Source organism: Jaculus jaculus, chromosome 11 (genome assembly GCF_020740685.1).
Source record: "Jaculus jaculus isolate mJacJac1 chromosome 11, mJacJac1.mat.Y.cur, whole genome shotgun sequence".
Taxonomy (NCBI): Eukaryota; Metazoa; Chordata; class Mammalia; order Rodentia; family Dipodidae; genus Jaculus; species Jaculus jaculus.
This window is the reverse complement of record NC_059112.1, coordinates 3,564,181-3,592,142: the sequence shown is the minus strand read 5'-3', so window position 1 is coordinate 3,592,142 and position 27,962 is coordinate 3,564,181. Positions and strand designations below refer to the sequence as shown.

The following is a 27,962-nucleotide window of genomic DNA, read 5'->3' as shown; positions in this document are numbered from 1 at the left end:
TCTTCATGGTACCTAACATGGGAATAGGGCTTAGTGTGCTGAGAATTGTGGAGCTGACGCTCCGTGTTGGTTGTTTTTATGAGAGGCCCAGCAGAGTTCTAGGGAAAAGCCTGGCTTCCATGGAGTAGGCTGCCTACTTGTATGACGTACTCAGGTGCAGTTCTGAAGACCAGCATCACCCACAGTTGCATGTCTGGTTTGCATTCTATTTCAATTTATTTTTACAGCAAATCACCATGCTTATCATCACTGTATGAAGAGAACATTGCTGGGAAAAGTCAAGATTATGTCAGTGGTCTTCCTGGAAGCCCATGTTTCACTTAGGTTTGCTCATCGGAACTCATTTCCCAGGTGACTCCAGCGCTGCATCTACGAGAATAAGGAAGAACGCCTTAGAGAAACAGCTAATGGACAACCATAATACTCTGCCAGATGCGTTATGACATATGTGACCTTTGGGAATAATCATTGCCAGAGCCAAAAAGGCAACCAATGAAGAAATGAGCCTTTGCCTGGCTTTGTTGAGTGCCCCACACACCCATGTGTTAAAGGCTTGGCCCCCAGGAAATCACTGTTGGGAAGGGGAGGAGCTTTTAAGAGTCTAATGGGAAGCCCTGGGGTCACTGAGTGTATGACCTTGAAGGGACTGTGGGACCCAAGTCCAAGTCTCTTCTCCCATTTTCTATTTTTGCTTTCAGGTCATGAAGGGGGCATTTTGCTCTGCTCCAAGTTTCTCTCCCATTGCCATCTGGCACTCTACCAGTGTCATCTTTACATGCAATGGGCCTGCCTGAAAGTCATGGGCTTGAGCCTTTAGAACTGGGGTCCTCAAAGAGCCCTTTACCCCGTAAGATGATTGTATAAGATGTTTTGCTACAAGGCTGAGCAGTCTGGCCCCTGGTCACGGAGCTGAGATATTATCAGTAGTAAGGCACTGATTGAGGATGAGTGTTATCACATTACTTTGTACATTGAATGATGACAGACATGTCGTCCTTCATTTCTTTCTTTTCCAAAACAGCAGAATTCCATTTGAACAGTGTAAAAAGCTGATCATTTGCCATCATCAGTGAGTTTATGCCTAGAAGTGAGGCTGGTATGAAAGACCTTCCCAAATTTAGCCTCATTCATCAAGTTGCCTTCACTCTGTGCAGTCCATGATGCTGGGTTCTACAGTATCAAAGACTTTAAAGAGCAAAGAAACTCCGTCATCTCTTGGTAGCCCAAGGAACACTACACTATTGATGTTTTCCGAAAGTTAAAAGTAGAAATGCCCAGCTTTTTGAAATTGTGAAGTAATTCCTTCTCCAAAGTTGCATCAACTTGGAGGCTTACAGGCTTGACTAAGAGGGTAAATGTCAAGATGACAGCTCCACTTACAATAATATTCTACAGTATGAAATAGGATGGAGCTGTTGACCATATGCTGTGAACCTGAGCTGTGACTAGAGAATAGACCACCTAGAGACAAAAGGATTAGCTGTGCAGGTTGTTCAAATCTAACTGGAGATGGGTGGGCTCCTTTGAAAAAGAAGTTCATGATCAGCCAATGGTGGCTTAAAAAATTTAGGGACACAAAAATATCATAGAAGAAAATGAATGTCACCAAGAGTAATTTGAGGTACACTGAGCGTACCAGTCCATGGAATCGCTAAATGAAGGTGTGGCTACGGAACAGCCCATGACTGGGATTCAGTTGTCTGGGGGCAATATTGCTGGAAATTGAATGACTCCAAAGTTGATCAATAGTGCTGCAAAACTCTCCCTGTAGCTCAAGAGCCTGAATGTCCTGGTTGATGTTTGGGAATCTAGTAGAGAGGCCTAAGTGTTCTGGACGCCACGTGCCCCAAGCCCCGTAGCCTTGTGAACAAGATGCAGTTCTCTTGTTCATAGCCACTCAGCCATTCCTGATACAATGAAGGTCAGTAGCTCTTCACTTCACAGTGAGATTCTGACTAGCAGGAGGTGGATAAAATTGAACTTAAAGGAGTCAGGGTATTTGGTTGAAATTGATAAAGATGTAAATTATCTCTGAGCTCTTGTTCACATGTCCAGCATTTGTTTGAACAGCCAACCAATTGGTGGTGTAGAAATGAAAGGATAAATAAAGGGTTAGAGAATAAAATATTGAGTAACAGAGGAGAAATGACAGTTTCTATGGAAGATGAAGATTAATGACTATCAATCAGGACACTCTGTTAGACTCTTCACTGGTGTGCTATTATGTTAAAATCAAATTTATCTCTTCATTTAATTAACAGTAAAGTATTCCTCAAAGTTGTTAGGCTGAAAGCAGGTATCTTAAAATACATATGTTTAGTATTGTCTCGTTCATTTATTTATTATTTGTTATTTTTAAAAAACGTTTTACTTCACATAGTTTTTTTGTTTGTTTTGTCTTTTTCTCTCGAGGTAGGGCCTCACTCACTATGTAGTCTCAGGGTGGCCTCAAACTTGCAGCAGTCCTTTTACCTCAGTCTCCCAATGCTGGGATTAAAGGCATGCACCACCAGGCCCAGCTTATGTATTTATTTATTTATTTATTTATTTATTGTGAGGCAGGGTCTCACTATAGCTCAGGCTGACCTGTAATTCACTATGTGGTCTCAGGGTAGCCTTGAACTCATGGTGATCCTCTTACCTCTGCCTCCCGAGTGCTGGGATGCACCACCATGCCTGACATCTTTTCTTTTTTTTAAAGGATACTTTGTCCTTCTTTTGTTTGTTATCCCAAAGCCTGATACTATATTCCTAAAACAATACACTTTGAGCTTTTGGAACATAACAGTCCAGTTAAAAACAAGTTGAGGTTGAAATGATCACAGAGGTTTTCAAAAAACTCTAGTTCTTTTTTATTTTATTATTATTTTTTGTTTGTTTGTGTTTTTTTGAGGCAGGGTCTCACTCTGGCCCAGGCTACCTGGAATTAACTATGTACTCTCAGGGTGGCCTCAAACTCATGGTGATCCTCCTATGTCTGCCTCCTGAGTGCTGGGATTAAAGGTGTGCACCACCATGCCTGGCTTAAAACCGTAGTTCTTAAGTACAGCTCAAGATACCTTGATGTATGGCTTGTGAAATAACCCTACTATGGGGTGTTAACTCTACAAGGCTGTTACATTTAGACTGTGATAAATGGACATAGAATTCACTGAAGTGGGAGGAGGGGAATAATTTATCAGGAACAGTCCAGGTAGGATTTTAACTGTAGGATGTTTACACTGTCAATTACTTATGTTTTTATTCCTCAGAAATTAGAGGTTCATGTTGTCTTTATGATAGATTTTATTCTGTGGAAACTAATAATGGCAAGAAGACATTCTGAGTTCCAAGTTATCATCTTATATTATAAAAACAGTGCCCACAATTTTGCTAGTACTGCCAATGCTACTATGTTTTAGACATTATATGATGTCATCAAATTTTTATAGTTTAAAAACTTTTCTTCCTGTCACTTTTTTTTTTTTTTGAGGTAGCCCAGGCTGACCTGGAATTCACAATGTAGTCTCAGGGTGGTCTCAAACTCATAGCAATCCTCCTGCCTCTGCCTCCCAAGTGCTGGGGTTACAGGTGTGTGCCACCATGCCTGGATCCTGTCACTTTTAAAAATATTTTTTATTGTGAACTTTAATATATGAAAATACTACAAACTGATCATATTCCTATTTTTTTATCCTATTTTGTCCCTTTTTTCCCCACCCTCTAATTTTTATTTTTTTAACTGCTTTAGATTATTTGAATAATTCATAACTGCTGAATATAGTATTGAACATGTCAATGGGTTGAAAAGCTTTGTTTCTGTACCAGGACAAGGTCGTTAGCAAGCAAAATAAAAATCGACAGCATTATACACCCTCAGTTTAAATGAGACCAAAGACAAATTCTGCTGTGGTTTGATTATGAAATATACTCCTGAAAAGCGCATGTGCGGAGGGCTTGTTCCTCAGCGGGTGGAGGCACTGGGAGGTGATTGGATCACAAAGACACAAATCCACTGGTGAGTTCAGAGCTGATTAAGAAGTGGGGCCTTGCAGGGCATGGTGGCCCACGCCTCTAATCCCAGCACATGGGAGGCAGAAGTAGGAGGATTGCCGTGAGTTTGAGGCCAGCCTGAGACTACATAGTGGGTTTCAGGTCAGCATGAGCTAGAGTGAGACCTTACCTCCAAAAACAAACAAAAAAAAAAGCAGTGGGGCCTGGTTGGAAGGAAGGAGGTCAGCAAGGGCGTGTATGGCTTTGACAGAGCTTGTCTCTGCCCTTTCTGTGGCGCCCTGCTTCCTGGTGGTCCCGAGATGAGCTCTCCCCTGCCGTCACATCTGCCCTGTTGCCTCAGGCCAGCCACGGAGTGAAGCCTTTGGAATCACGATCCAAAGTCAATCTTTCCTCCTTTAAACTGTAGCTCTGAATGTCTTTTCCTCCCAAGAACCCTAGTGGGTTACTTTTAACATTGGATGAGCCCTGTCTTTGAACTGCTTTTCCTATGGAAGTGCATCAGGATCCCCTAAGTGATTCTTCTGGCATAATTAGCTGAGATGTGGTGTTAGGGTAGCACTGGCCGGGGGACCAGTAAATATGGAGTTAGCCTTAACTCAGAAAACTCCTGTGTTTTCTCTGTGTGTGCTTTCATAAGCGCTTGTATTTTTCCAGATGGTTAAAACTCTCAGTTGTAAGATGAATTTGAGTGGATAATAAATAGAATAAATAATTTGAATAAAGTCTCTTTCCTATTATATTACTTGAAGTGTCATAAAAATTCTTAATTCTTTGGTGATGTGTTTTAAATATACTTACCTAAGTAAAACATGTGCATCAGGACTGTGGGCTTGCTTCCATTTCAGCTTCAATCTGATAATGAAAACAGAATGTTTTAGTATTTATGAAGCACTTTACTTGAAGACTGTGCAGCAAATATACCACCTTTTGAGACTTTGCTCAAAGTATAAGATGCTTCACAAATGCGTTTTCATTGCAAATTTTAGTTTTCATTGCCCTGGCAGTCTCATTAGGAAAATAAACAATAAAACTCTATCAGTGGGAAGTGGAAGGAGAGGACAAACCATCCCGTCATCTGACCTCCACATGCACACCACGGCAAGTACACAGCTGTGTACATGAGCATGTGCATGCACACATACACACACGTACACACACACAATAAAAATGCTGGAGTGCACAAGGTGCATCCTCACACGGCGGTCTGCAGGACACACCAGTCCTCTCAGTGGATAGGAAGTCCCAGTTCCCTGCTGTTAGGCAAAGGCCATGTCTCATGGGAGGTAAAATAAGTGATGGGGAAACTTTGTAAATGTATTCCCAGGGAAGAGAGAGGAGAAGGGACAGAGACAGAGGAATGGGAGCTCAGCTAACTCATAGTCTATGAAAAAATCATTAATTAAAAATTATGGTGCTCACTTTGGCAGCACATATCCTACAATTGGAATGATACAGAAATTAGCATGCTCCCTGTACAAAATGACATGCAAATTCATGAAGTGTTCCATATTTTACAAAATTACTAACATTTTGATGTTAAAAAATCCCATTTTAATATTGAAAATAACTTATGGTATAGGAACATTATATGATCTTTTCCTTATATTAACATGAAATTAAATGTAATATTTTATAGTTAAATACAAGGCATAGTCTGATTCCATTTTAAAGATTTGTTTTGCTTATCAACTTCCCTGCCCATGTATATGTTTAAGTCCACTTGAACACACATTTGTATGTACAAAATAACACTGTGGAGTAATATTTATTCCAGCTGTGTAGGATTGACTCTTGTGTTTGTGCACTGTCCTCATTTCATTTCACAAAGCTGTTCCCACGTCCCATTCTGCAGAATGAGAAGCACTGTGCCATCCTTTGCTGTGTGCGTTCGCAAACTGTTTTGTTTTGGGGAGCATAACACTTCATAAATTTTGCAAATCCTTTCTTTTTCTGTTAAGTGAGCATCCCATGGAGATGCCTTCCTTTCTTCCATTGCTAAGACCACAGGATCCCTTTAGCACCCCGTAAGCACATGTCAGTGGTCGGCGTGACCCTGGCCAGTCTGTGTGCAGGGGCAGCTGTGGAGAGACAGCCGGCTGCACTGTCCTACCTGAGAGTCACAGTAGAGAGGAGGCGAGTTCATGGAACAGCACTTGGAAGCGAAATCCGCCTGCTTCTCAACCAGGCCTGCCAGCTCCGCGGAAGTGGCTCCAGGCATCTTTTTCTTCAGCCTCTCTCTCAGTCTGAAAGACCATTGGAAGGCCAGGTTCACTGGATGTCATGTGGAAACACTGCTAAAGCACAGCAGCCCCTTCCGATTGTGTGCAGCAAAGAAACAAGTAGAGATGCATGTGTGCCTTTAGATACGCACTATATTTATATTTATTCTGTATGTATGGAATGCTTTCTGGTGAGTCAACTGGCATTTAGAAAGTAACATCTATGCTTCATTCAAGATCATGAGACTAAATAGACAAATTGTGGCAGAATTTGAATTCCTGTTGCTCCTGAATGATTCCTTACTGACCCTGCATCTCTTCTTCTATTTTCTTAGGCTTCTTACCTTTCTCTGATCTTAAATTTCAAACTTAAAAAAAATATATATTTTCTTGGGCTGGAGTGATGGCTTAGCAGTTAAGGCACTTGCCTGAGAAGCCCAAGGACTGAGGTTTAATTCCTCAGGACCCATGTAAGCCAGATGCACAAGGTGGCACATGTGTCTGGAGTTCCTTTGCAGTGGCTGGAGGCCCTGGCACATCCATTCTCTCTCCCTCTCTCTCTCATAAATAAACTAATAAAAATACCTTCTTCATAGGACTTTGTAGTACCTTTGTAATTTATTCTACTCCCCATTACCATGCGTGCACACTTTGCCTCCTTCTGAACTGTACTGGGCAACACTGGAATGGGAATCAGGCACCGGCCTGTGGTTTTAGTTGGTTCATTAACTGTCTCACTTTCAAGATGGAAAGAAAATGTGACATCTTCACTTTTTTCAATGTGAACAACCTGTGACCCGGGGCTGTTCCCACCCAGAGTGGACCTGTTAGCCCGGTTGCATTGGCTGCTGGAAGAGACCCGATTTTGTGCACAGCCGAGTTTAGCCAGGGCGTTGCTGGGAAGGGGGGTGAGGATGAAGAAAGGATAGTTTCTTTGTAAAAACTTTACTGAAATGAGGTCCATGCTAAGGGCAAAGGCAAGGAAGACCAGAAGGAATTCGGAAGTGACAAAAAAAGAGAAAGAGAGAGAGAGAAAGTGATTTCATATATATAAATCCATTCCTTCCAGTCTTCTATAATTCTATAGCTGAATTCTGGGACATGGTCACCTGGGGTGACACATGCAATTCTGGCATCTTGAGACTTTCATGAGCTTCATTTTCTTTAGGAGCTTTGGCCATTGAAAGAGACATCCTACTTTGAGAACTCTTTAAGAAAATCATCACATAAAGTTCTACTTATGTTAGCCTAGATTCCTAGATTCTGAATGATTTGAAATTGATTTGAGGTATTCACTAAAAATGAAAAAAAGATGACATGATTTTCTCCAGGGAGACTGTCTCCAAGAACCCAGAACCACGTCTTGCATGTTTATGGCCAATTATTTTAGTGGTATCATGTGTTTATAAAGCAATGCTGCTTTCTCTCTTCATTTGAGAAAACTGACCATTGCACTATGCTGTTGGCAGTTATCCTTGTGCTTCCAGTGTATGAGGAGCATGAAAGCAAGAAGGCCTGCATCTTGGTAGGACAATGTGCCTGACAAGCAAGGCCTATAGATAATCGCATGAGTGCTGATAACCTGTATGCCAATGCAGCCTTTTTGAATCAAGTCTTGACAGGTTGGTTTTATAAGTTATTTTATGTGGATATTTCTAGTTGACCACTCAGCCAATACACATGAGTGGTTATATAGATAGCAGATTTTGAAGACATTTAAAATACCTTTAATTGAATCTCCTATTTTTTATCTTTTTCTTAGCACATCATAAGATTTCACTTATACTTTTAAATCAAGCAACTGGACGAGCATGTTTGATATATTTGTGAATTTGGTGACAAAACAAGCCACTCACTTTTTCTTGTACTCCGTAAATGTGGTTTCTGAATAATCTGCACATAAGTCTTGTCCCTTTTCAATGAAAGAAGTTAGTTCTGCCTTCAGTTGAGGATCCTGTTAAAAGCAAACATTTGCATAATCAAATTCTGTGTTGTGATACACTGGCCCATGATCCCTTACGTCATCACGTCCTTCCTACGTTAGCTATCGGGAAGCATTTTTCTGCTTAAGGTCAGCTAGAACATATTTTGGGCTTTGCAGGTCACGTGTTGTGGCTGTCACAGCTACTGAACTCTGAAAGAAATCATAGATGATGTACAAACTGAGAGGTTAGCTGTGTTCCAGTGAAACTTTAGGTACACTGACATTTGAATTTCACTCAGTTTTCACATATCATGAAGTATTCATCGTTTGACTTTCCTCCTAGCAATTAAAAGATACAACCCTGCTTCTCTTGCTAGCGGGCAGTTGTGTAACAGCAGGCAGGGCTGGGCATGGCACTTGAGCTGCAGTGTGCCCACGCAAATCCACAAGTGTGGAGAGGAGAATCTAGCACCATGTACCTTAGACAGAAAGCAGGCGGCAGAGTCCGGAGAGTCGCAGCATTCACTGAGGCTTCTCAAAGTGGACTCCAGGGCTTTACTGAGGAAGACTTCTGGAATCCGAGTCCTTCTGCTTAGTTCAAATGTATACCTGATATCCAACAGAGGACAGCTCTCTTTAAGACGTGTGCACATCTGTGCATTTGGGTTTCATGTTTTGAAATGGGGCATATCTACTATAAAGACAAAACACTCAGTTTCTAAACTTTATTATTATTATTATTATTATTATTATTATTTTGTAAGGCAGTCTTACTCTGTGGCACAGGCTATTCTGGAAGTCACTGTGTAGCCAGGTTGGCCTTGATCATGGCAATCCCCCTGCCTCACCTCCTGCCTCATCCTTCTTAGGGCATGTGCCATCATTGTGCATATTAAAAAAGGGATTTTCCCCAAGCTGACACCATATAAACAGGTTTTTAAATAAACAATATTTTTATTAAAATATGTGTAGTATATATTTACATGTACTGTATAGAAACATATCTACTTCAAGCTCACATAGACCTGTCCTTTGTGTAAGAATCATGTAATTCACCCCATAAGTAAGATTGTGAACATATTTGTGTGGGAGTGGATAGGTGCATGAGCCATTTCTTAAACTATTTATGAGTTATTTTTAATCCATGAGCTCTCAGCTTTCCATAAAGTATGAAATAAACAGTATTTGTTTTAGTTCTCTTTTTAGTTGGATGAAACAAGATAAACATTTATTTCTTCCTATTTAATCTCTTGTTTCTCTAAATGGTAGTGAATATTTAAACTACGAAGAAAAAACTTACTCTAAAATTTCTGCATTTCTATCAAATGGCTATTCTCTAGACATTTGAAACACTTTTTGATTTATAACTAGGGATATGCTATGACTAAGTTAGGTAATAATATGATATTTAAGTTGTCATGATGCATAGGCACATAGAGCATCTTACTGTATTAAAAAGTTGCACATTTCTCGTGCATTTCTTACTGTCCACCACTGGGCAGTGCTGCTGCTCTAACTTCAGTTAGTCAGGGACCGACTTCAGTCCAGAAGGCCCAGATGCCTCCTTTACCCACCAGCAGTCATCTCAAGAGGCCGAATCAGGAGCCCTCTGCTCCCTTCTCCACATCCAGTTTCTTTTACTGAATTCAATGCTTCATTGACAACAGAATATTCGATTACTTAAAATCAATGAACAGATATATGAAGTCTATAAAGGTGTGCTAAGAACACGTCCTGTGTCTGAAATGAGTGACAGCATCTCTTCCTCGTCTGACCCACTACAGAATTCCTTTCATCCTGTGCACTTGGAACAGTCACCTTTCCCATCAAACTGCTTACCGGTCCACAGCTTTGGAGCTGCCTGGACTGCACAGGTCTTTGCTGGTGGGCAGCTTGATGGCTGGCATTGGGGATGGCTGGGCAGCAGGCATGAAGTAAGTACACATAAAAATGTCCACGGGTGTTTTTTCCTGACAGCAGTCTTCAAACTTAGAATTCTTTGTGGATAAGCTGTCACAGATTTTCACTGTGTGTTCAAGTAGCTATGGGAGGGAGGGTGAATTTGTGCATTGTTAGTGTGCTGTTGTTCTTCCTCAGAGTCACCCTTCATGAGGCTTTCAAGGTTTACTATGTTATAAAAGTCAGTGAGGATGCTCTTTGAAGTAAATTGGTACAATATTTAGAAAAATATTTTGTCAATACATGCTGCAGTTTTACATATAAGACAAATACGTATGAAAATACCCTAATGAAATCCAGTACTTTATGCTAACTAAAAAGAAAAACACAATTTATACTTAGAAAAGAGAAGACTTAACTATAAGGCTACAAAGTGCAGCATTGTTCAAAATATTGAAAAACAAATACAACCTAAGTATAATACAGGATTTGTGAAATAAAAATAGGAATATATGTGGGAATAGATATAATATATACAACTGACATATACATGGAGTCCTATTTGGCCAATGTGCGTGTGATTAAACACATTTACTAACACGGTTGTGCCTCTTTAGTGGAAAAAGACCAGGCAACACAATGGGTCTATGGCTAAAAGGTCAACAAAACCTTGGATATTGATCTACATGTAAAGCAACTATTCAAATTTGTATCTACTTGAGAGAATCATGCAAATTGAAAATGGAGTAAAATATTGAGATGCCTGTCAACTTATACAAGGTATAATAATAGAGTAATAGCCTCGAATAGTATAGTGGTTGCGGCACTAGTAGGACTTTATGCCGTAACTGAGTATTTTAAATGATAATTTTATTGTATAAACATATTACATCTTGGTCATGCTCCCATCTATGTTAACCCTCCCCCATGACCATTCCACTAAGGACCCTCCTCAGTGGGGTTTTTGGTATTCACTGTGGGGTCATAAATATAGCAGTCAATGTAATTCAACTTAAATAGCCTCTATAATTATATTTAAGTGGCTGTGTTTGGGTAGTGGATGCTATACTGTACAGTAAGGGCTTAGGACTCAGGTCATCTTATCCTTGCATGTGGACTTTGTCATTTACTAGTTCAGTGGACTCAAATTATTGACCCTTGTTAGTCTGTTTCTTCATATGTAAACATTTACTTTTATTAAAAATATGTATTTTGTTTCATAAATACATGGAGGTTTCCTTATGATAGTGCGTGTAAAGAACAGCTTAGAAGAGTGCCTGCCAACACCACTGTGCTGATCCCTGACACGCGGCGGTGACAGCGGGGTTGTCTTACTTTCTTGGCCATGCAGTCCTCGGCAGTCGACTCACAGCACAGCGAGAGGACTGTAGTGATGTCTTCAGCCAGCGGCAAGACGTCCTCCAGGTGTGCAGTTGGTGCTTTCTGAGCTAGCTTTATGAGGTGGCTAAACAGGTAAAGGCGAAATTGTTAGCTTAGTCACATTCTTGGTTTTCTAGGCTTCATTAAAAATAGACTGCCTAGACGAATAATATGATTTCATGTCTATAGGTTCAAGCTTTCTTTTCATTCATTTTATCATTGTTGATTTCTTTGAGCAATGCCTTGTACTTTTTATTGAGCACTTTTTTTTACAATACAATTTTGAAAGACTGTGGTATATTTTAGGTACGTATACATTGAGAAATTTCTGTTCTAGGCATCTTTTCAGAATCTACATCTTTTTGTTAAAATATGGCAGCAATATTTTGTAGCTTAATTTTTGTTTACACCTAATGTTACTCTCTGGAGCAAATTCTTAGACACTAATGCAAGTATAAAATAATGATTAAGCAGTATACATAATGGTTCTATTTGATTAATTCCTATGTTATACTGAGCAAATATACTATCAGTATAAAAGCAAAACCAAGGAAGTACTAGAGAAAATGTCACTGAGTACTGGACTGGTTATATATCTTTTGTAGCTCATTTGATAAACATGACAAGGACACACAGTCCAGAACCAAACTCCTGCACATGACAGCACTGAGTCTTTACCTGAGCCTGGATCTCTCCCTTCCATAAGCAGCATGTTGTGAACAGACCCTATTTGACATTGTTGTGAGAAGAGATAAATGTTTAATCTGGAGCCTCTAGAAAATAAGATAGAGAATCTTATTAAATGATTATGATCAATAGAAACTGTGCACATTGTGCAAAAAGAGATATGTTAGTTTCATGACCTTTTCTGATCATAAGAATACCAGATACTGGCCACAGAGACGTATTGCTACGTCCTCAAGGGCATGGCTATTTCCCAACTAACAACGTGCAAATGAAGCACTTTAGAAACTGTTACATATCACAAAGTCTCAATTTTTACCATTATCTAAAAGAAAGTCCACTTTAAGTGGAAAAAGTAATGTATGAGAGTATAGTAAGCAAAGAGAACCTACCTCCTTCAGAAAGCATACATTTGGGCTTGCAGAGGTGCAGCAAGATCCGACCATAGAAAGGTAACTCTTGGTGTAACCAATTAAAATGGGCAGAGGAGCTTGCCCATAATTACTGGAATATTCATAAAGAAATCTGTAGAAGGAAAAGAGGATTGGTCAACAAGTTGTAGGAAAAGAAAATGCAACTTCTCATAAGTATTTTGATGAAGACAGGATGCAAGCTGTATTAGGTCCCAATTTCTAATGTTTGAAAAGTACCAAGAATTGAAAAACACACATTAATATTGGTTCATCTTTAAGTAACATATTCCTTACTCCTCTAAGGAGAAAAAGAGGCTATTGAAAAAAGGATCCCAAGAGCTCATCACTGAATTTAAAATACACCCACCACAGCTCAGGGTATTTTGAGGAAGAGGGGTTGGAAAGATTGTAAGAGCCACAGGTTGAGACATCATGCCCAGAGGCATTCTCTCCCCCCAAAACTGACTGCTTCTCCCACAATGCAAACACAATTCTATGGGAATCCCTGCAACCCCACTGAGGAGGGTCTCCATTGTGATGGGGTCAGGGATGAGGGAAAAAGGAGTGCCAGCACATGATGTATCCATATGCAATATGTTGTTAATGATAGTAAATAAGCAGGTAACAGGAAAGGAAAGTAAAATAGTTTTTCATTCCCATGTGATCTGCTTGAAGGGAGAGGACATTGTCCTTTCACTTACTGTCTGGCCAGTTGCCTCAGCTGTGGTCGCTGCCAAGTGAGATGCTAGTTGAAGACATGACCAAATGGAGTTAGTGGGCTAGCTCTTTATTATCTACCTCAGCTTAGGATTCTAGACAATTCCTACATACACATTAATTTGTTTGACAAGAGAACTCATTTTACTTTCTGTGAATGGATGTGAAAGATATTCTGTGATCTTGAGCAAACTGAAAATTTATAGAAATAGGAAAGACAACCAATATTTATAAAATTATGCACTATTTGAAATATACTGCTTTTTATTCTGTATATAGATAGTAGTCTTTAACTTTCATGAATTATCTTACTCCAGTGTTTGTCCTTTATTTTTAAATTTTTACTTATTTATTTGTTTATGTGTGTATTGGCATGCCTGGGCCTCTTGCCACTGCAAACAAAGTTCAGATGCATGTTCCACTTTGTAAATCTGGCTTTGTGTGGGTATACGGGAATTGAAACCAGGCAGACAGGCTTTGCAAGAAAGTGCCTTTAACTACTGAGCCATCTCACCAGACTAAGTCTCTGGGTTGGTTTGGTTTTAGTCATTTTTGAGACAGAGTTTGGTTGGCCTGGGGTTTATACACATCCTCTTCTCTCTGACTCCCGAGTGCTTAGGTTACATGGATGCCATCCTACCCAGTTTGTTCCTCTTTATTTTTATAATCTTCCAAGACTAACACAGCTATAGTACAATTTGGCTTCTCATGCAGGTTAATAAGGTCAAAATAACATGTTTATTTTGTAATACATGTGCCATATCCACAGCTGGTCCTGGAGATGTATAGAAGTGAGGGAGAAAAGCCATTTATTTCTGTGTGTTATTTGAAAGTATTTAATACATGCGTAGGAATACATTTTCCACCAAATAGAATATTCGAGGATGCTTAACTTGAGGTGAGTTAGCATGGAGTCAAATGTCAGGAAACATGTCCAGTGGACAACAGATTCCACTGAGTCTGCTGCAGAAATAGCACTACAGTCAGTGGGTGGGGTTGGGGAGGATTAACTTCATGCCTGTCTGAGAAAGGCATTCCTGAGGATCAGCAGCGATGGGGATCTGGGCTGTCTTGGGTGAGGGCTTGGTTCTCACTGGGCCTTCAGGCTTCTGTATAATGGATGTTTGCACCGAGTAGGGGCTTAGCTAAGATTCATTTGTGGTGTGTTTATGCCCTAAAGTCGTTCTAATAATAAAGATGTCTTACTGGTCAGCAAATCCTCTGGGATCTTTCTTGAACGCCTCGCAGATCTCCTCATTTGTTGGCTCCACATAGGTGGGAAATTCTTGTGGCTGGTGCTTCAGGGCAGCCATGCAGAGTTTCCGTTCCAGGCCCTCCCTGGTGCAGCACTCGGGAGTTCCGGGGTGCACTGGGAAAGGCGAGTCACTTCCACAGGACTTGACAGACAGTTCTGAGGTCTGAAGTTAGAGGAGAAAAGAAGGAAGCTCATGAGGGGATACATATGAGTTTCTTTTGTTGTTGTTTTTGTTTTTGAGGTATCACATTCAACATCACTTAACAAATCTCACTAGTAATCAAGTTTCCATGTGAAGGCTCCATGAGATGAATTGTGATATAACAGGTAGTGCAATTATGGTTCTAGGCAAGTAGAGGACTATGTTTATATAAATAAATGACACACCTAAGAGTAAAAGGAAAGCCATCTACATTAATAAATGGACTATGTCTGTCTAACGATAGCCATTTGAATTTCATCTCACACCAAGTGTTTCTCCGTGGGGGGGTTAGAACCTGACACTATCCCCCACCTGCCGCTGGCTGCAATGACACCAGGAGGAGGGAAGACCCCCCTTGTCCCCCCCATCCCTTGGGCTGCCTCAGGGCTCTCTGCTGATTGTACTGCACCTTCACGTCTGGAGCCATCTTTTTCATCGGAATTATTCATGGGTCAAAACATGAAATTCCTAGGTTACTCAACTCACTAATTCTGATTGGAGAAGTCAAAGATGGGACTGAAAATCGGTTTTTCTCAAAGGTTCACGATGGGCTCTGAAGTGCAGCATGGGTTGGAAACCACTGGTACACTTGTCATTTACTTCGGAGCACCGCTACTGGGACACAGGCAGGTCAATGGAGCACCACAGAGCGACTGCGGTGACAGATGTTTGTTTTGTGTGGATGTAATTTGATACTTGAGACAAGTTGGAAGAAAAGAGTATATATCATAGAGCAAAATAATGAGGAATGGTCATCACGGAAAAATTGTTTTGGTTATTCATATTAGAGTAAGTAATTTAATATATTTACAGTTATTTTATTTTTATTTTTTTAGCCAGCATTTTAAGGTCAGACCTTTCCCGTCAATGAAGAAAAGCAATATAATGAACATATTTTTTTAACCAACTCCTTATCATGACTCTTCTATACCTCCCTTCCACTTGGCTCTTAGGATTTAAGAATCCTAAAGGTAGAATGGAGACAGCACATGGGAGAAGTGTTTGCCACACAAGCATGGGGACCTGAGTTCAGATCTCCAGCACCCATGTACAAAATTAGCATCTGTAGTCCCATTGCTGGAGAGGTGGAAAAAGAAGGCTCCTCTAGGGCTTGTTAGCCATTCTAGCCCCAGTTGGTGAGCTCTAGGTTCACTGCAGGCTCCTGGGTCAAAGGTGATAGTTTAGCCTATAATCCGAGGCTGCATTAGGAGGATTGACCTCAGGTCAGGGCCAATCTGGTGGGTGCAGTGAGTTCAGGATAGTCTGGGCTATAGACTGAGACCTTGGCTCAATTCCCACCCCAAATAAAAGTAACGTGGGAGAGTAACTGAGGAAGACACCTGACATTGAACTCTGGCCTGCCTGTGCAGTCGGGACCACCCAGGCTTTGTTGCTATGGCCGTGGCTGACAGGTGGAAGGGTTGTTAGTTCGAGGTGGCACAGAGCATGGAGGATATTTATGAATTTGGTGGTAGGAGAAAAACAATTATAACTTTCTTGGAAGAATACTGATTGCTTAGAATCTCAGCTGTTTGGAGCCCTTTTCTGTGGGCTAACCCGCTTGAGCAGATCTGTAGGGATCTTTAGTCAAACACAGTGGTTCTGACGACTCCTTAGTAAATTTTTGAATCTACTTAGATTTTACCCTGTTTTGTTACTGTTTATATTTTGAATTCTGCCATCTTAGAACCGCAGTTTCTGTATAAATAGCATGGTAGATAAAACTCAGAACCTAATGTGCAAACATGTATCACCTTTAGAGTCCCACCAATAACTTAAGGCCAACACTAAAACATTCTGGGTGATTCTCTTTCATGCTTGACATATTAATAAGGTAAAGACAGGATTTTGAAGCTATGTAGCATGTGGTAAAATTACTTTAAGAGGCTCATGAGTAGATATTTTCATGGCTTCAATGTATAGTGACTAAAATACAGGTTCTCGAGTCATTTATGATGTAAATTGTATCCAGGCTTTCCATTAGCAATGTATATGTAGTAACTCACTAGGTTATTTTAGTCTAGTTTTCCTTTTTTGAACCTGGTAGAATTAATGACTAAAATGGACTTGTTATTAGGATACATGTGGAAACTCAAGCTAATAAATAGGAATAGGTGGATTGGTGGCTAAAGTGTCACCAACACATAGCATAAGGTCTACTGTGGCTTTCTTCTCTGGGCCCCATGAAGGTGGCCAGACGCTCACACTTACCCTGGTGTCATAGCAACTGGGGTCAGCCTCTTCAGCACAGCAGTCTTCAGTCAAGGACACAACTTCCCTCACGAGCTGGCTGACCTGCTCAAAGGTGCCACCGGAGAACTTCCTGCTGTATAGGATGAGAGACCTGAGGGGGAAAATAAATGAACATATTAACCAGAGTTTATTTTTCTCACATTTTAGCACATATTAAAATATGAGATCTTTGCATATTGAATGGAATATTTTATACATTAACTTTTTTACTTGAATAGTAGAGAATATAAGTTTGAATTTAAAAAGTAGTTTTTCTCCTAGAAGCATTTATCTTATATACAGTAGAAAATGGTCTTGGAATTTCCATTAAAACAGCCTGATATCTATTTTGCCTCTTTCTCAAAGAACTTTTCTGTAGATAGTTGACTGTTTTCCACAGTCCTAAAATGTACTTTTCTCATTTACCTCAGGAAGAGCTATACCTACTCTGCAGGCTCATTTGTGAACTCACTGGTGGCGGCTCTTCCACCACAGCCACGTTCATCAGGTGACGGCTCTGCTTGGCTCCCAGCAATAGCTCTCAGACCACAGCCACCGTAGTTCACATACCGTCTCTACTTGACTTCTGCTTGCCTGGTGTCTCTGCCCACATTGCCCCTGGGATCTCTCTTCTTTATCTTTGCAGATAAATTCAGCCCTCCAAACCAAGGGGGAACTTAGCTTTCATTGTTGCGTTCAAGGGCAAGTACCCAAGAGACCTAAGTGTGTAATGCACACTTACAAAGTTCTGAAATCATCTTTTCCCAGAAAGGCGAGCTCCTTGCACACTTTATCCTTTTCATAATCTCGGCCTAGAAACAAAAACAGAAAATAGGCATCTTTTCCTTTTAAATGAATATTACATTAAATGCATATGTATAAAGTGGTCTTCCACATGATCTATGCCAAAAGCAGCATTTCCTTAATATCTTTATGCAGTTTCATTGATGCCTTGCTTGCTATTTTTTTCCACAATAAACCTCAATTTGTATGATATTTCATTACATTACATATTCTATCCTATCATATGTTATAAAAGCAGGAAAATAAATTTTATGCTAATGTAGCTTAAGTGACATATGTCAACCAGCAAGTCAAAAGCTATTAATATGAAAATCATTCCACTAGGTCTTATCTTTCTAAAGTGCTGAAATGGGATTGTTCTTCCTTTCTTTCTCCCTCCCTCCCTCCTTCTTTTCCCTTCCTTTCTATTTTTCTATTTTTTCTCCCTCTCACTTTTGTTCTCTCAGTTTTACCTAAGGAGAAAGAACAAAATGTAAGTGGAGACAATTCTTTGTTGCAAGTGAGGTCAGCTGCACTACCATGGGATTTGAAAGATAGCCTGTGATTGAGAATCCAGCCAGCCTTGCTTCATGGCCAGATTCAGGTTCTGTCAGGAATTCAGCTGGGGAAATACTGGCCTATGTCTCAGAAATGGCTAGGAATATCTGCCCCTCACTTCAAGTGTAGTGAGAGTGGTTTCAGGGCTATGTCTGGGGAAAGGTGGGGAATATGTCCCCTCACTTCATGTGCAGTGAGAGCGGTTTCAAGGATGATGTCTGGGCCATGGTGTGGAGTCCTAAAGGGTGAGGACTGGCTAGTGGTTTGAGGAGCATAGGAGATGGCTGTGGGTGGGAAACAGGGGTGGCCTGCAGCTTGTACACAGACCAGACAAGAGAGCAAGCTTGACACCATCATAAGTACTGCTATCTGGAAGGCAGTTGGCAACTGAGTCTTCTCTGAACAGAGGGCAATGACATAAAAGTCTGGGTTGCAGAGGGAGGCTTAAAGTACCAACTACATGTGGAACATTTCCAGGGGTGATGGGAGAGCATTCCAGCACCCACTAAGAACACACTGGCTTTGGACATCTCTGCAAACGGTGGAGTAGCAGTAGCCCCCTCCCCCCCCCCCCCGCCCACGGAGTTGCTTTTTCCAGCTGCCACCCACCTCTCTTGCTAGCTTCTCCCTCCCAGCGCCAGCCCTGCAGGAGCTGGAAGCAGCTAAGTGAGTGTAAGAAAGAACAAAGGGGGAAAAGAAAGAAAAGAATTTATGCCATTTGTCCCACCACAGGCTTGGAACTAGGCCGGACCTGGCAGAACGGGGATGCATTTTCGTCTTGTAGTGAACTTGTGAATTATTATTATTATTTTTGTTTTTTTGAGGTAGGGTCTCACTCTAGCCCAAACTGACCTGGAATTCACTGAATAGAAGTCCACATTGTAATTGCTCTAAGAGGTCACACTTTCAGGGTTCCAGGCGACTCAGAGGGTGAAAAGTCTTGAGATTTTTTTTTTTCTCAGATGGGCAACAGGTAGTTCCCCAAGGGGCAGATCAGGAGCTCGCTTGCTCATACCTATCCCATGCATCGTAGGGTGGTCCAATGGACTGGGCAGGGTTCCCCTTCCCTGACTCATCACTGATGAAAGAAAATCCAGGAGATTTCTCAACGCACTGGACATCTCTGCTTCGAGAAATTGCAATGATGGTAGGAGTGGCCTTGTCTCTCTTCTGGATTGCAAGTGATGGATCCTGGCGCTTGCAGTCTTGGGAGGGTCATCCCAGAGGTCGTCACGTACGTGCCGTCACACGTTGTACCCCAAAGAGGGCCCCATCTTGTACGTAGTCGGGGCTCCAGGAAGAGGCTTGGCAGGCATTCTTGTTTCATGGTTTGGAGTAGAGGTGGTGATGATTAAACACAGACTTAAGATTACTTTTAGGATTGATAGATTTATAAAGGAAGTTACCTATAAAGGAAACTATGTAGTATATAGTTTTCAGATAGACAATTCAAAATACTTTTATGGGGTAAGAAAGTTCAAAAATTGTTTTTGTGAGAGAGTGTGCCCAGGCTGGCCTCAAAGTCATTATCCCCCTTCTGAAGATGAAAGTATTCGTAAACTACATTTTTTAAGTGGGAAGCTCAAAATCCCATGCAAAGTTCACGTGTGACACTATCCTGGTCGCTAGGACAAAGCCACAGACTGAGAAAGCTACTGGACAGAGGCACACGGAAGGTCACTTTCCTCAGTCCTCCTGCACAGCAGAACGGGGTCTGAAGTCGCCCATTAGTATAGAAGGCTGGATTTTGTGACAGGTTCTGAAGGTCAAAGTAAGACTGAGCATGTTTGTTAATCATTAGTTTTTTTTTCAGTGGGTCTGAGGATTAGAACAGAAAGGACAGGATATAGGTCAGAATTATCTGCATGTAGATTCAGGATACAGAAAAACAAAGTTTTTTTTTTATTACCCCTAAAATAGAGCTAAGGAAAATGGCTGGCAGGTCTAAGGCAGTAGACTTTAATACAATATGTTTTTTTAAAAAACACTTTATTATAACTGGTCAGCTAATAACTGATAATAATAGTATTTTGAAGAAGTTAGTATATTTATGTCTCTGGAAACAGTGAAATGGGTTTAAATTACTATATCTGTTTGGGATCCCCAAATTTAGTACAAGACTCTGACCTCATGATCTTTAAAGTCACTTCCCAAGGATTATCAATTAGTCCCATGGGGAAGCAGTGAGATGATTTGGATGCTTTTGCCCCTAAAGCTGCAAATCGGAGCTAAGAATAGTATTCCTTGTTAATGAATGTGAAATAATTTCTCTTAATAGACTTACTTGGTAAACCTGAAGAGGTAATTTTTGTTGGTACTTTTTTTCTTTTCTTGGTTTTTCAAGGTAGAGTCTCACTCTGGTTCAGGCTGACCTGGAATTCATTATGTAGTCTCAGGCTGGCCTCAAACTCACTGCAATCCTCCTACCTCTGCCTCCCGAGTGCTGGGATTAAAGGCGTGCACCACCATGCCCGGTTTTTTGTTGGCACTTTTGGCATGATAATCCAGTCACATGCGAAGCAGACTCCCGATGCAAGTGAGGTACCCCAAGAAAGTGTGGGGAAGGAGTGTCCGACCTTCCAGGTCAGAGTCCTCATTCCTTGAGCATCCAGATGGTGAGATAAAGTGCATATGTGAGTTCAGAGTAAATGAGCTTTCCAGACTAACCTCTTGATAAATAGTTTTAGTAAATCATCTCCTTGTTTATTCAAAGGAATTAGGTACTGGTTAAATTAGAATCCATACATATGAAATTATGAGAGTATTGTACTGTGTGAGGCTTAGAATCATTTTGGAACTACTTTTTGCTGGAATGTTTAAGCAGATGAGGAGTCTCAAAAGGAAAGCCTTGAATTTGAATTAAGATATAAGTAGATACTCTTATTAAAGTACCCTGTCATGGAAGATATTACTATGATCTTTCAGATGAGTGAGCCTAAATATATTTCTCATAAAATTCATTTGTTCATATATCTAGGAAATAATATTTAACCTTACAAGTTTAGGTGTATTTAGTTTTATCTTGCAGAAAATAATAAATACTTGAGTTCATTTGTAATATGATTATTGCAAATTGATTCCTTAGGCCAATGGGACACCCCTTAAAATGTTCTATTTGTACAAATTAACCTTACTTACTTGGGTTTATATAGTTAAAGTAACATCTCAAGTGAATTGTAAATATCACAGTCTGTCTTTTTTTAAAGAAATTTTTGTTCATTTTTATTTATTTGAGAGTGACAGAGAGAGAAAGGCAGATATAGAGAGAGAGAATGGGCATGCCAGGGCCTCCAGCCACTGCAAACGAACTCCAGATGCGTGTGCACCCTTGTGCATCTGGCTAATGTGGGTCCCGGAGAATCGAGCCTTGAACCGGGATCCTTAGGCTTCACAGGCAAGCGCTTAACCGCTAGGCCATCTCTCCAGCCCCACAGTCTGTCTTTTACTGTACCACTTGGCTATAAAGAGAGTGGTTTAGACTTCATTGTGGTGCCAAAATTTATTGGCATAATCTTAGTGAATCTTGTGAAATATTTTGGACATCAAGTGATCTCTTAGTACAAAATGTTTACACATTTCATTAATATTTTTTTTCAACACAATTACTAATTTCATCTATATTGTGAAATCTTCTGGTAAGCTATGTCGAGTTCTAGAGTTTTGGGAAACAACTTGGGTTTGTTTTGGGGAAATCACTGGCTTCAATGCACCTTACACAATCTCCTTGCCAAAGTGGCGACACCACTTCTTCCCAGTGAGAGCAAGAGGAAGAGCTTCTCCTCGGCAGTCTGGCAGGCGAGCCCCCGAGAGCAAGTGCAAGGCTCACCAGCTGTCCTGCGTTGGCCAGCAGCTGGCCATTGTCACTGCTTTTGTACTTTCCTTAAAAACCATATTTCAGGGCTGGAGAGATGGCTTAGCGGTTAAGCGCTTGCCTGTGAAGCCTAAGGACCCCAGTTCAAGGCTCGGTTCCCCAGGTCCCACGTTAGCCAGATACACAAGGGGGCGCACGCGTCTGGAGTTCGTTTGCAGAGGCTGGAAGCCCTGGCGCGCCCATTCTCTCTCTCTCCCTCTATCTGTCTTTCTCTCTGTCTCTGTCGCTCTCAAATAAATAAATAAAAATTTAAAAAAAAACAAACAAACCATATTTCAGCCGGGCGTGGTGGCGCACGCCTTGAATCCCAGCAGAGATAGGAGGATTGCCATGAGTTCAAGTCCACCCTGAGATGACAGAATTAATTCCAGGTCAGCTTGGACCAGAGTGAGAACCTACCTCGAAAACCCAAAAACACCCCAAAAAACAAAAAACATATTTTAAACAGTAACAAACTAATGAGCATAGCTGCTTGGATGTCTATATGGCCAAATATTTTATTAGTCCCTGGAAGTGTATCTGAGGGCCTAGCCTGTCAGCAGGAGGGCAAGGCGGTGGGAGGTTGTGGGTGGGCTGCCACCCGGTCCCCATTGGTCTTAGTCTGGTTACCAGGATGAGGGCTGCACAAAGGCCTCATGGGAATCTCTAGTGAGACCAGTTGGGTTAAACAGTTCAATGGTTTTCATCTTTTAGTGAGTTCTTCTTCTCTCTTGCAAAGCTTCAAAAAAGAACTCTTCCAGGCCAGTCACCAAGACAAAGTCAGTCATTTCTTGATTGGAATGGAGACACACGGACACCTCATGGGGATTGATGGTTGGGCCAGAACTGCACTTCTCCATACCTCAGTCCATAATTTTCAATTTTTATACGTATTATATTGTCTTCTCTTGATGCAAACTAATGTCTAGACCCAGGAAGAAGTGTTATGGCTGGAATCTCTTGTCTCCACCCCACCAGTACTGGGGTTACAGGTGTGCTCAGCCATACCAGGTTTTTGATGTGGCTTTGGGGGATCAAATTGAGGTCTTCATGCTTTTGCACAATCAAATGATTCCAAACAGTTACAATTGAGGTGGGTTTGTTTCAGACAGCCGGACTCCGGGAATCCCTGCTTGCAGCTGCGTGTAGGCAACGCCATGAGCGCGAACTACAGGACACTTCTTTTTATGTTAAGCAAATGAATGGCTGGGGATAAGGCTGTAAGTATAGGAAGAAAGATGAACCTGGATGAGGGGTGGGCAGTGATGGTTGGAAGCTCTCCCTGTAAGCTCTTGGGCTGAGGGAAGTGTGTTTGCTTTGTAATGCTGTCCACACTTGGTAGATTTGGTAAGCCTCTTTTCTCAGCATATACTCCCAAATGCTGTTTAGGGTGAGGACTGGGTTGCTGGAGCTGAGGCCTATGTTGTGCTGCGATGGAGTCCAGGTGAGACCCACAGATTCCAAGGAATGGGATTAGCATGCACAGCAGGGTCAATGTGTCTGGGAAACTCTGGCTTAAGTAAGTTTTCATGTAGAACTTTTCAGAACCTTTAGGGCAGTGAAGGCATGGACTATGAACCCACCAAGAAGGACCGATGAATGGCTAACTTCTTAAATATGTTTGGCAATTGGCCATAGAGACATTTTCCAAGATGCATGTTAAGTGCAATGCACTTTGGAACAGGGTTTTAGAACAAAGTTGTAGCATGTCAGAGTCCCCGTAATGACACGCAGAGAGAACAGTGACACAAACTAATCTCTAATAATAATAATAATAATAATAATAATAATAATAATTCGGAACCTTGGAGTTGGCTGAACTCCTTCAGTCTGTGCATGGTCACTTCTGGCCACAAGAGAATATACTTAGCTTCTAGGTTGACTGTGGACTTGGTCTTCAAGTCATGCTAAGGTACTAGAGAATAGAGAATTGGTGGATCAAATGTCTCCTCCCAAATATAGAGTGTTTGTTTCTTGCAAATATATATGTGTCTTGGGTTATTTAGCATCTGACCTATGGAACCTGGGCAGTGACTGAAGTTCAGATCTTCAAAGGAGCTGACTTAACATTCCTGGTATCCATTTCATCTAGAATTATGAGGTTGAGAATAATGAAACAGACATTGCAGAATGCCTCATTAGTCTCCTGAAGTCATCAGTGATTCTGAGGTGAACCCACTGCCCACGTACTGAGTCAGCAGCCCAAGACAGCAACTCATATCTCAGGTTTTGGCTCCATGTGCGTTCCTAAGGCTTAGCTCCTACTGGACATTAGAGTCTGAAGATTCTTCAGACATTCAGATATTCTTCAGTCTGAATATCTAATAAGATGTGGCAGATTTTTCAGGGTCAGATTTGCCCCTAGAAATTCTGCTGCAAAGGAATAAATTTCAGGGTTTCCTGGGGCTCTATCCACACAATTCATTTTCACTTATTTAGATGAGACTTTGTAGTCTAGCTAAAGACAGCTTACCTAAATATCTGTGGGTGAGTAAGAATGAATATAAAAGAGTTAAGATAGAAAAAGTAAAAAGAAAAGAATATAATTGAAAAAAAAATAAGGTAAAATCAAGACTGAGTTTACTCATGCCACAAATAACAAGTGATAATTCCTGGAAACATGCATTTTATTCCATTGGTTAAATGTTATTAGTATAGTGATAAATGTATGAGTTGGGTAAGGCTATTAAGTGAAAATGGAAATTTTAATTTTTTGAAGCAGGGTGAATACAGAGTCCCGTATAAGCACTGAAAATGAGGGAAAACTTCATAGGAAAGTTATAGATTTATTTTTTAAAATTTGTTTTTATTTATTTATTTGACAGAGAAAGATGAAGGGAGAAAGGGAGAGAGAGAGAATGGGCACGCCAGGGACTCCAGCCACTGCAAACAAACTCCAGATGCATGTGTCCCCTTGTGCATCTGGCTAACGTGGGTGCTTGGGAATAGAACCAGGGTCCTTTGGCTCTGCAGGCAAGTGCCTTAACCACTAAGCAATCCCTCCAGCCCAGAGATTTATTTTTATTTTTGGAAAGTTAGAGATTAATATTGAAACTTAGAAAATGTTTAAGGATTCAAACATCAGTCAGAAAAATTATTTTTCTCAATAAGATTAAAACTGACATGGAAAGTTCCCAACTTGCAGAATTCACAAAGTTATATTCACATAATCTCTAAGTTATCATGTTTGAAATATTTTTTAAACATTGCCTAAAGATAAATGCACCATTCGATGAACAATTTCTATGTCAAAATAATATAGCTGAGTTGTTTCTGGCTAGATTTTATAGCCATAGCAGATTTTTATTTTATGTGAATGGTATATTAAAACTGTAATGCATCTTCAAATACTGTTCATACAGGATTACTTGGGGAGGATACAAGAAATCTATCAGTCCACTATACATTACTGGCAGCATACAAAGTTCTCAGTACAGGTAAAGGTCTAGAAAAAATGCTTAGTGATTTATAGGTATCTACATGCATGATCTCTTATATATACCAACATACATTTACTTGCAAGCAGAGAGTAGGCAGAGGAGAGAATGAGAATGGGCAGGCAAGGGCCTCTTGCCACAGATTCCAGATGCAAGAGCCATTTCTTTTTTTGGAGAAAGAGAAATGTATAAGAACTTTAATGGCATAAATTTAAATTAGCATAACCATTGCAGAAAGAGTCATGGAAGTTTCTCAAAAAGTAGAAAATGAAACTAGGTATGGTAGTTCAATATAATTCCAGCACTTCAAAAGCTGAGATAGATAGTATTACATATACTATGCATATATATAGTGCACACATTTTATATACTAATACGTGATTATGCAATTTCACTATTGGGTATATACCCCAAAGTAATGAAATTAGTATGCTGAAAATGTTAATAATAACCAGCAAATAAATATGTAAGATAGACATATGGGGGGGCTGCAGAGATGGCTTAGCGGTTAAGTACTTGCCTGCGAAGCCTAAGGACCCCGGTTCAAGGCTTGATTCCCCAGGACCCACATTAGCCAGATGCACAAGGGGGCACACGCATCTGGAGTTCGTTTGCAGTGGCTGGAGGCCCTGGCACGCCCATTCTCTCTCTATATATATCTGCCTCTTTCTGTCTCTGTCACTCTCAAATAAATAAAAATGAACAAAAAAATTTTAAAAAAAGAATAGACATATGGATAAAGAACATATGAAATATACACCTGGTAAATACAACCTAGCACCCCCAGATCATGTAATCCTATCATTGGTGACAATATAAATGCACCTAAGAGACATTAATTAGATGCAACATGTCAAGTATAGAAAGACAATGATTGTATTAAATCACAAGTGAAATTTTTTGTTTGTTTGTTTGAAGTAGGGTCTTGTTCTAGTCTAGGCTGACCTGGAATTCACTATGTAGTCTCAGACTGACTTGAATTCACAGTGATCCTCCTACTTCTGCCTCCCAAGTGCTAGGATTAAATGCATGCGCCATTATGCCTGACACAAGTGGAAATTTTAAAAATTGATTTCATAGAAATTGAGAGTTGAATAGTGGCTTCTAGACACCGAGAAATGGATCACAGGGGGTGAGTAATTTGTATCACTATGTACTTATAGACATTTATTTCATGCTTAGGCTTATAACCCAATAATATTTTATATACTTTGCTATTCAAAGTTTTTAAGCTTTGGCTCTTGGATAATAGCCACTTCTTTCACTGGGCTTTATGTGGTCCTGGGGAATTGAACCTGGGCCACCAGTCTTTGCAAGTAAACACCTTTAACTGCTGAGGCACCTCTTCAACTAGCATTATCTTTTAACAGTCAGCAAATTTCCTATTCTACCCAGTCTCTTCAGATCTTATCAAGTGTGTGTTGGAGGGTTGGGGGGGGGTAATTGACTAATTATATAACTTCCTTCCATGGGAATCTGTTTACTTTGAGACAAGGTCTCAAGTAGCGCACATCATCTGGACTCCTAACGTTCCTGTTCCTATCCCTGCCTCTCAAATGCTGGTTTACACATTTGCCCCACCACATCCAACTGTTTTTTTTTTTTTTTTTTTCCCATGAGATTCGAGATTCTTCTTTTAAGTTTGTCTGGGATCTGGAGTGGGGTGTGTATTCCCATTCAACACAGCTGAGTTCCCATCAGTTCCTCTCTAAACCTTCTTCTGTCTCCCACCACATTCACCCTTTCTTTTGTTTGTTACCTCCTATACAGCTTTCCAAGTGGCAATAGAACCCTAAGCTACTAGGGACTCTACAGAATGGTCCTAAGAGGACACTTACCTCTCTCGAGAGCATGCCCAAGTGCTAAAGCAAGCAGAAGAACCAAGACCCTCTTCATCTTTCCACTGGGGAATTTTGCAGCACCCCCTATTGCCTGTGAGTCACCATGGAAAAGACAGGAGCCCAATGTTACCTGCTCCCTTTTACAGACAGTCCTGACTGGAAACTCATCAATTATTAATCTCAACACAAAAGCAAGGGACAGTCATCTTTGTCCCCCAACAGATAAAATAATGTTGCCAAAGCAAATGACCCTGGTGACAATGCAGTAGAAAATCTAGGGGGTTTTAATGATTAACTCCAAAGGAGCCAAAGCATCTAGGTCGTACCACCGCTGTTACTCCTCCAGTGAATGCAGAGCATTAGTGAGGCCACATTACCCTTCCCAACAGGAGTGTGCATGTTCTTGCATATTCCCTTGTTTTCTTATGTGCTGATGGAAAATGGGGAGTATGTTTTTCTCCTTCCTTCCCTTGCTCCCCTCTTTTGCTCTTTAAGTCTACCACAAATAAGCATTACCTTAAAATACCACAGAGCAGATATTTTAACTAATGATTAAAGAAGGTAGAAAAGTAATT

General features: G+C 40.7%; 1 protein-coding gene and 1 non-coding gene across 2 annotated transcripts; one reads left to right on the top strand and one right to left on the bottom strand.

Annotated features, from left to right (window-relative positions):
• Positions 1–192: 192 nt before the first annotated feature.
• Positions 193–27,607, bottom strand: Gc (GC vitamin D binding protein). The gene is made up of 13 exons (XM_004665305.2): positions 27,385–27,607; positions 17,661–17,730; positions 16,898–17,030; positions 14,436–14,647; positions 12,492–12,624; positions 12,094–12,188; positions 11,371–11,500; positions 9,976–10,178; positions 8,616–8,745; positions 8,069–8,166; positions 6,104–6,236; positions 4,792–4,845; positions 193–369 (listed from the first exon to the last, which is right to left on the bottom strand). The coding sequence occupies exons 1-12, from the start codon at positions 27,440–27,442 to the stop codon at positions 4,810–4,812; spliced, it is 1,431 nt and encodes a 476-aa protein (XP_004665362.1). The 5' UTR covers positions 27,443–27,607; the 3' UTR covers positions 193–369; positions 4,792–4,809.
• On the top strand, positions 5,405–5,507 carry LOC123453421. Its single transcript, XR_006632811.1, has one exon. It is a non-coding gene; the product is annotated as a U6 spliceosomal RNA (small nuclear RNA).
• Positions 27,608–27,962: the final 355 nt, after the last annotated feature.

Bases quoted from the DNA above. Each gene is read 5' to 3' on its own strand.
- Gc (XM_004665305.2), bottom strand. From the start codon at position 27,442: ATGAAGAGGGTCTTGGTTCTTCTGCTTGCTTTAGCACTTGGGCATGCT. The intron at 12,189-12,491 runs GTAGGTTCTCTT...CTTATTTTCTAG, and splicing joins ATGTATGCTTTCTGAAGGAG to AGGCTCCAGATTAAACATTT. The intron at 8,167-8,615 runs GTACATGGTGCT...TGCTTTTAACAG, and splicing joins CCGCCTGCTTTCTGTCTAAG to GATCCTCAACTGAAGGCAGA.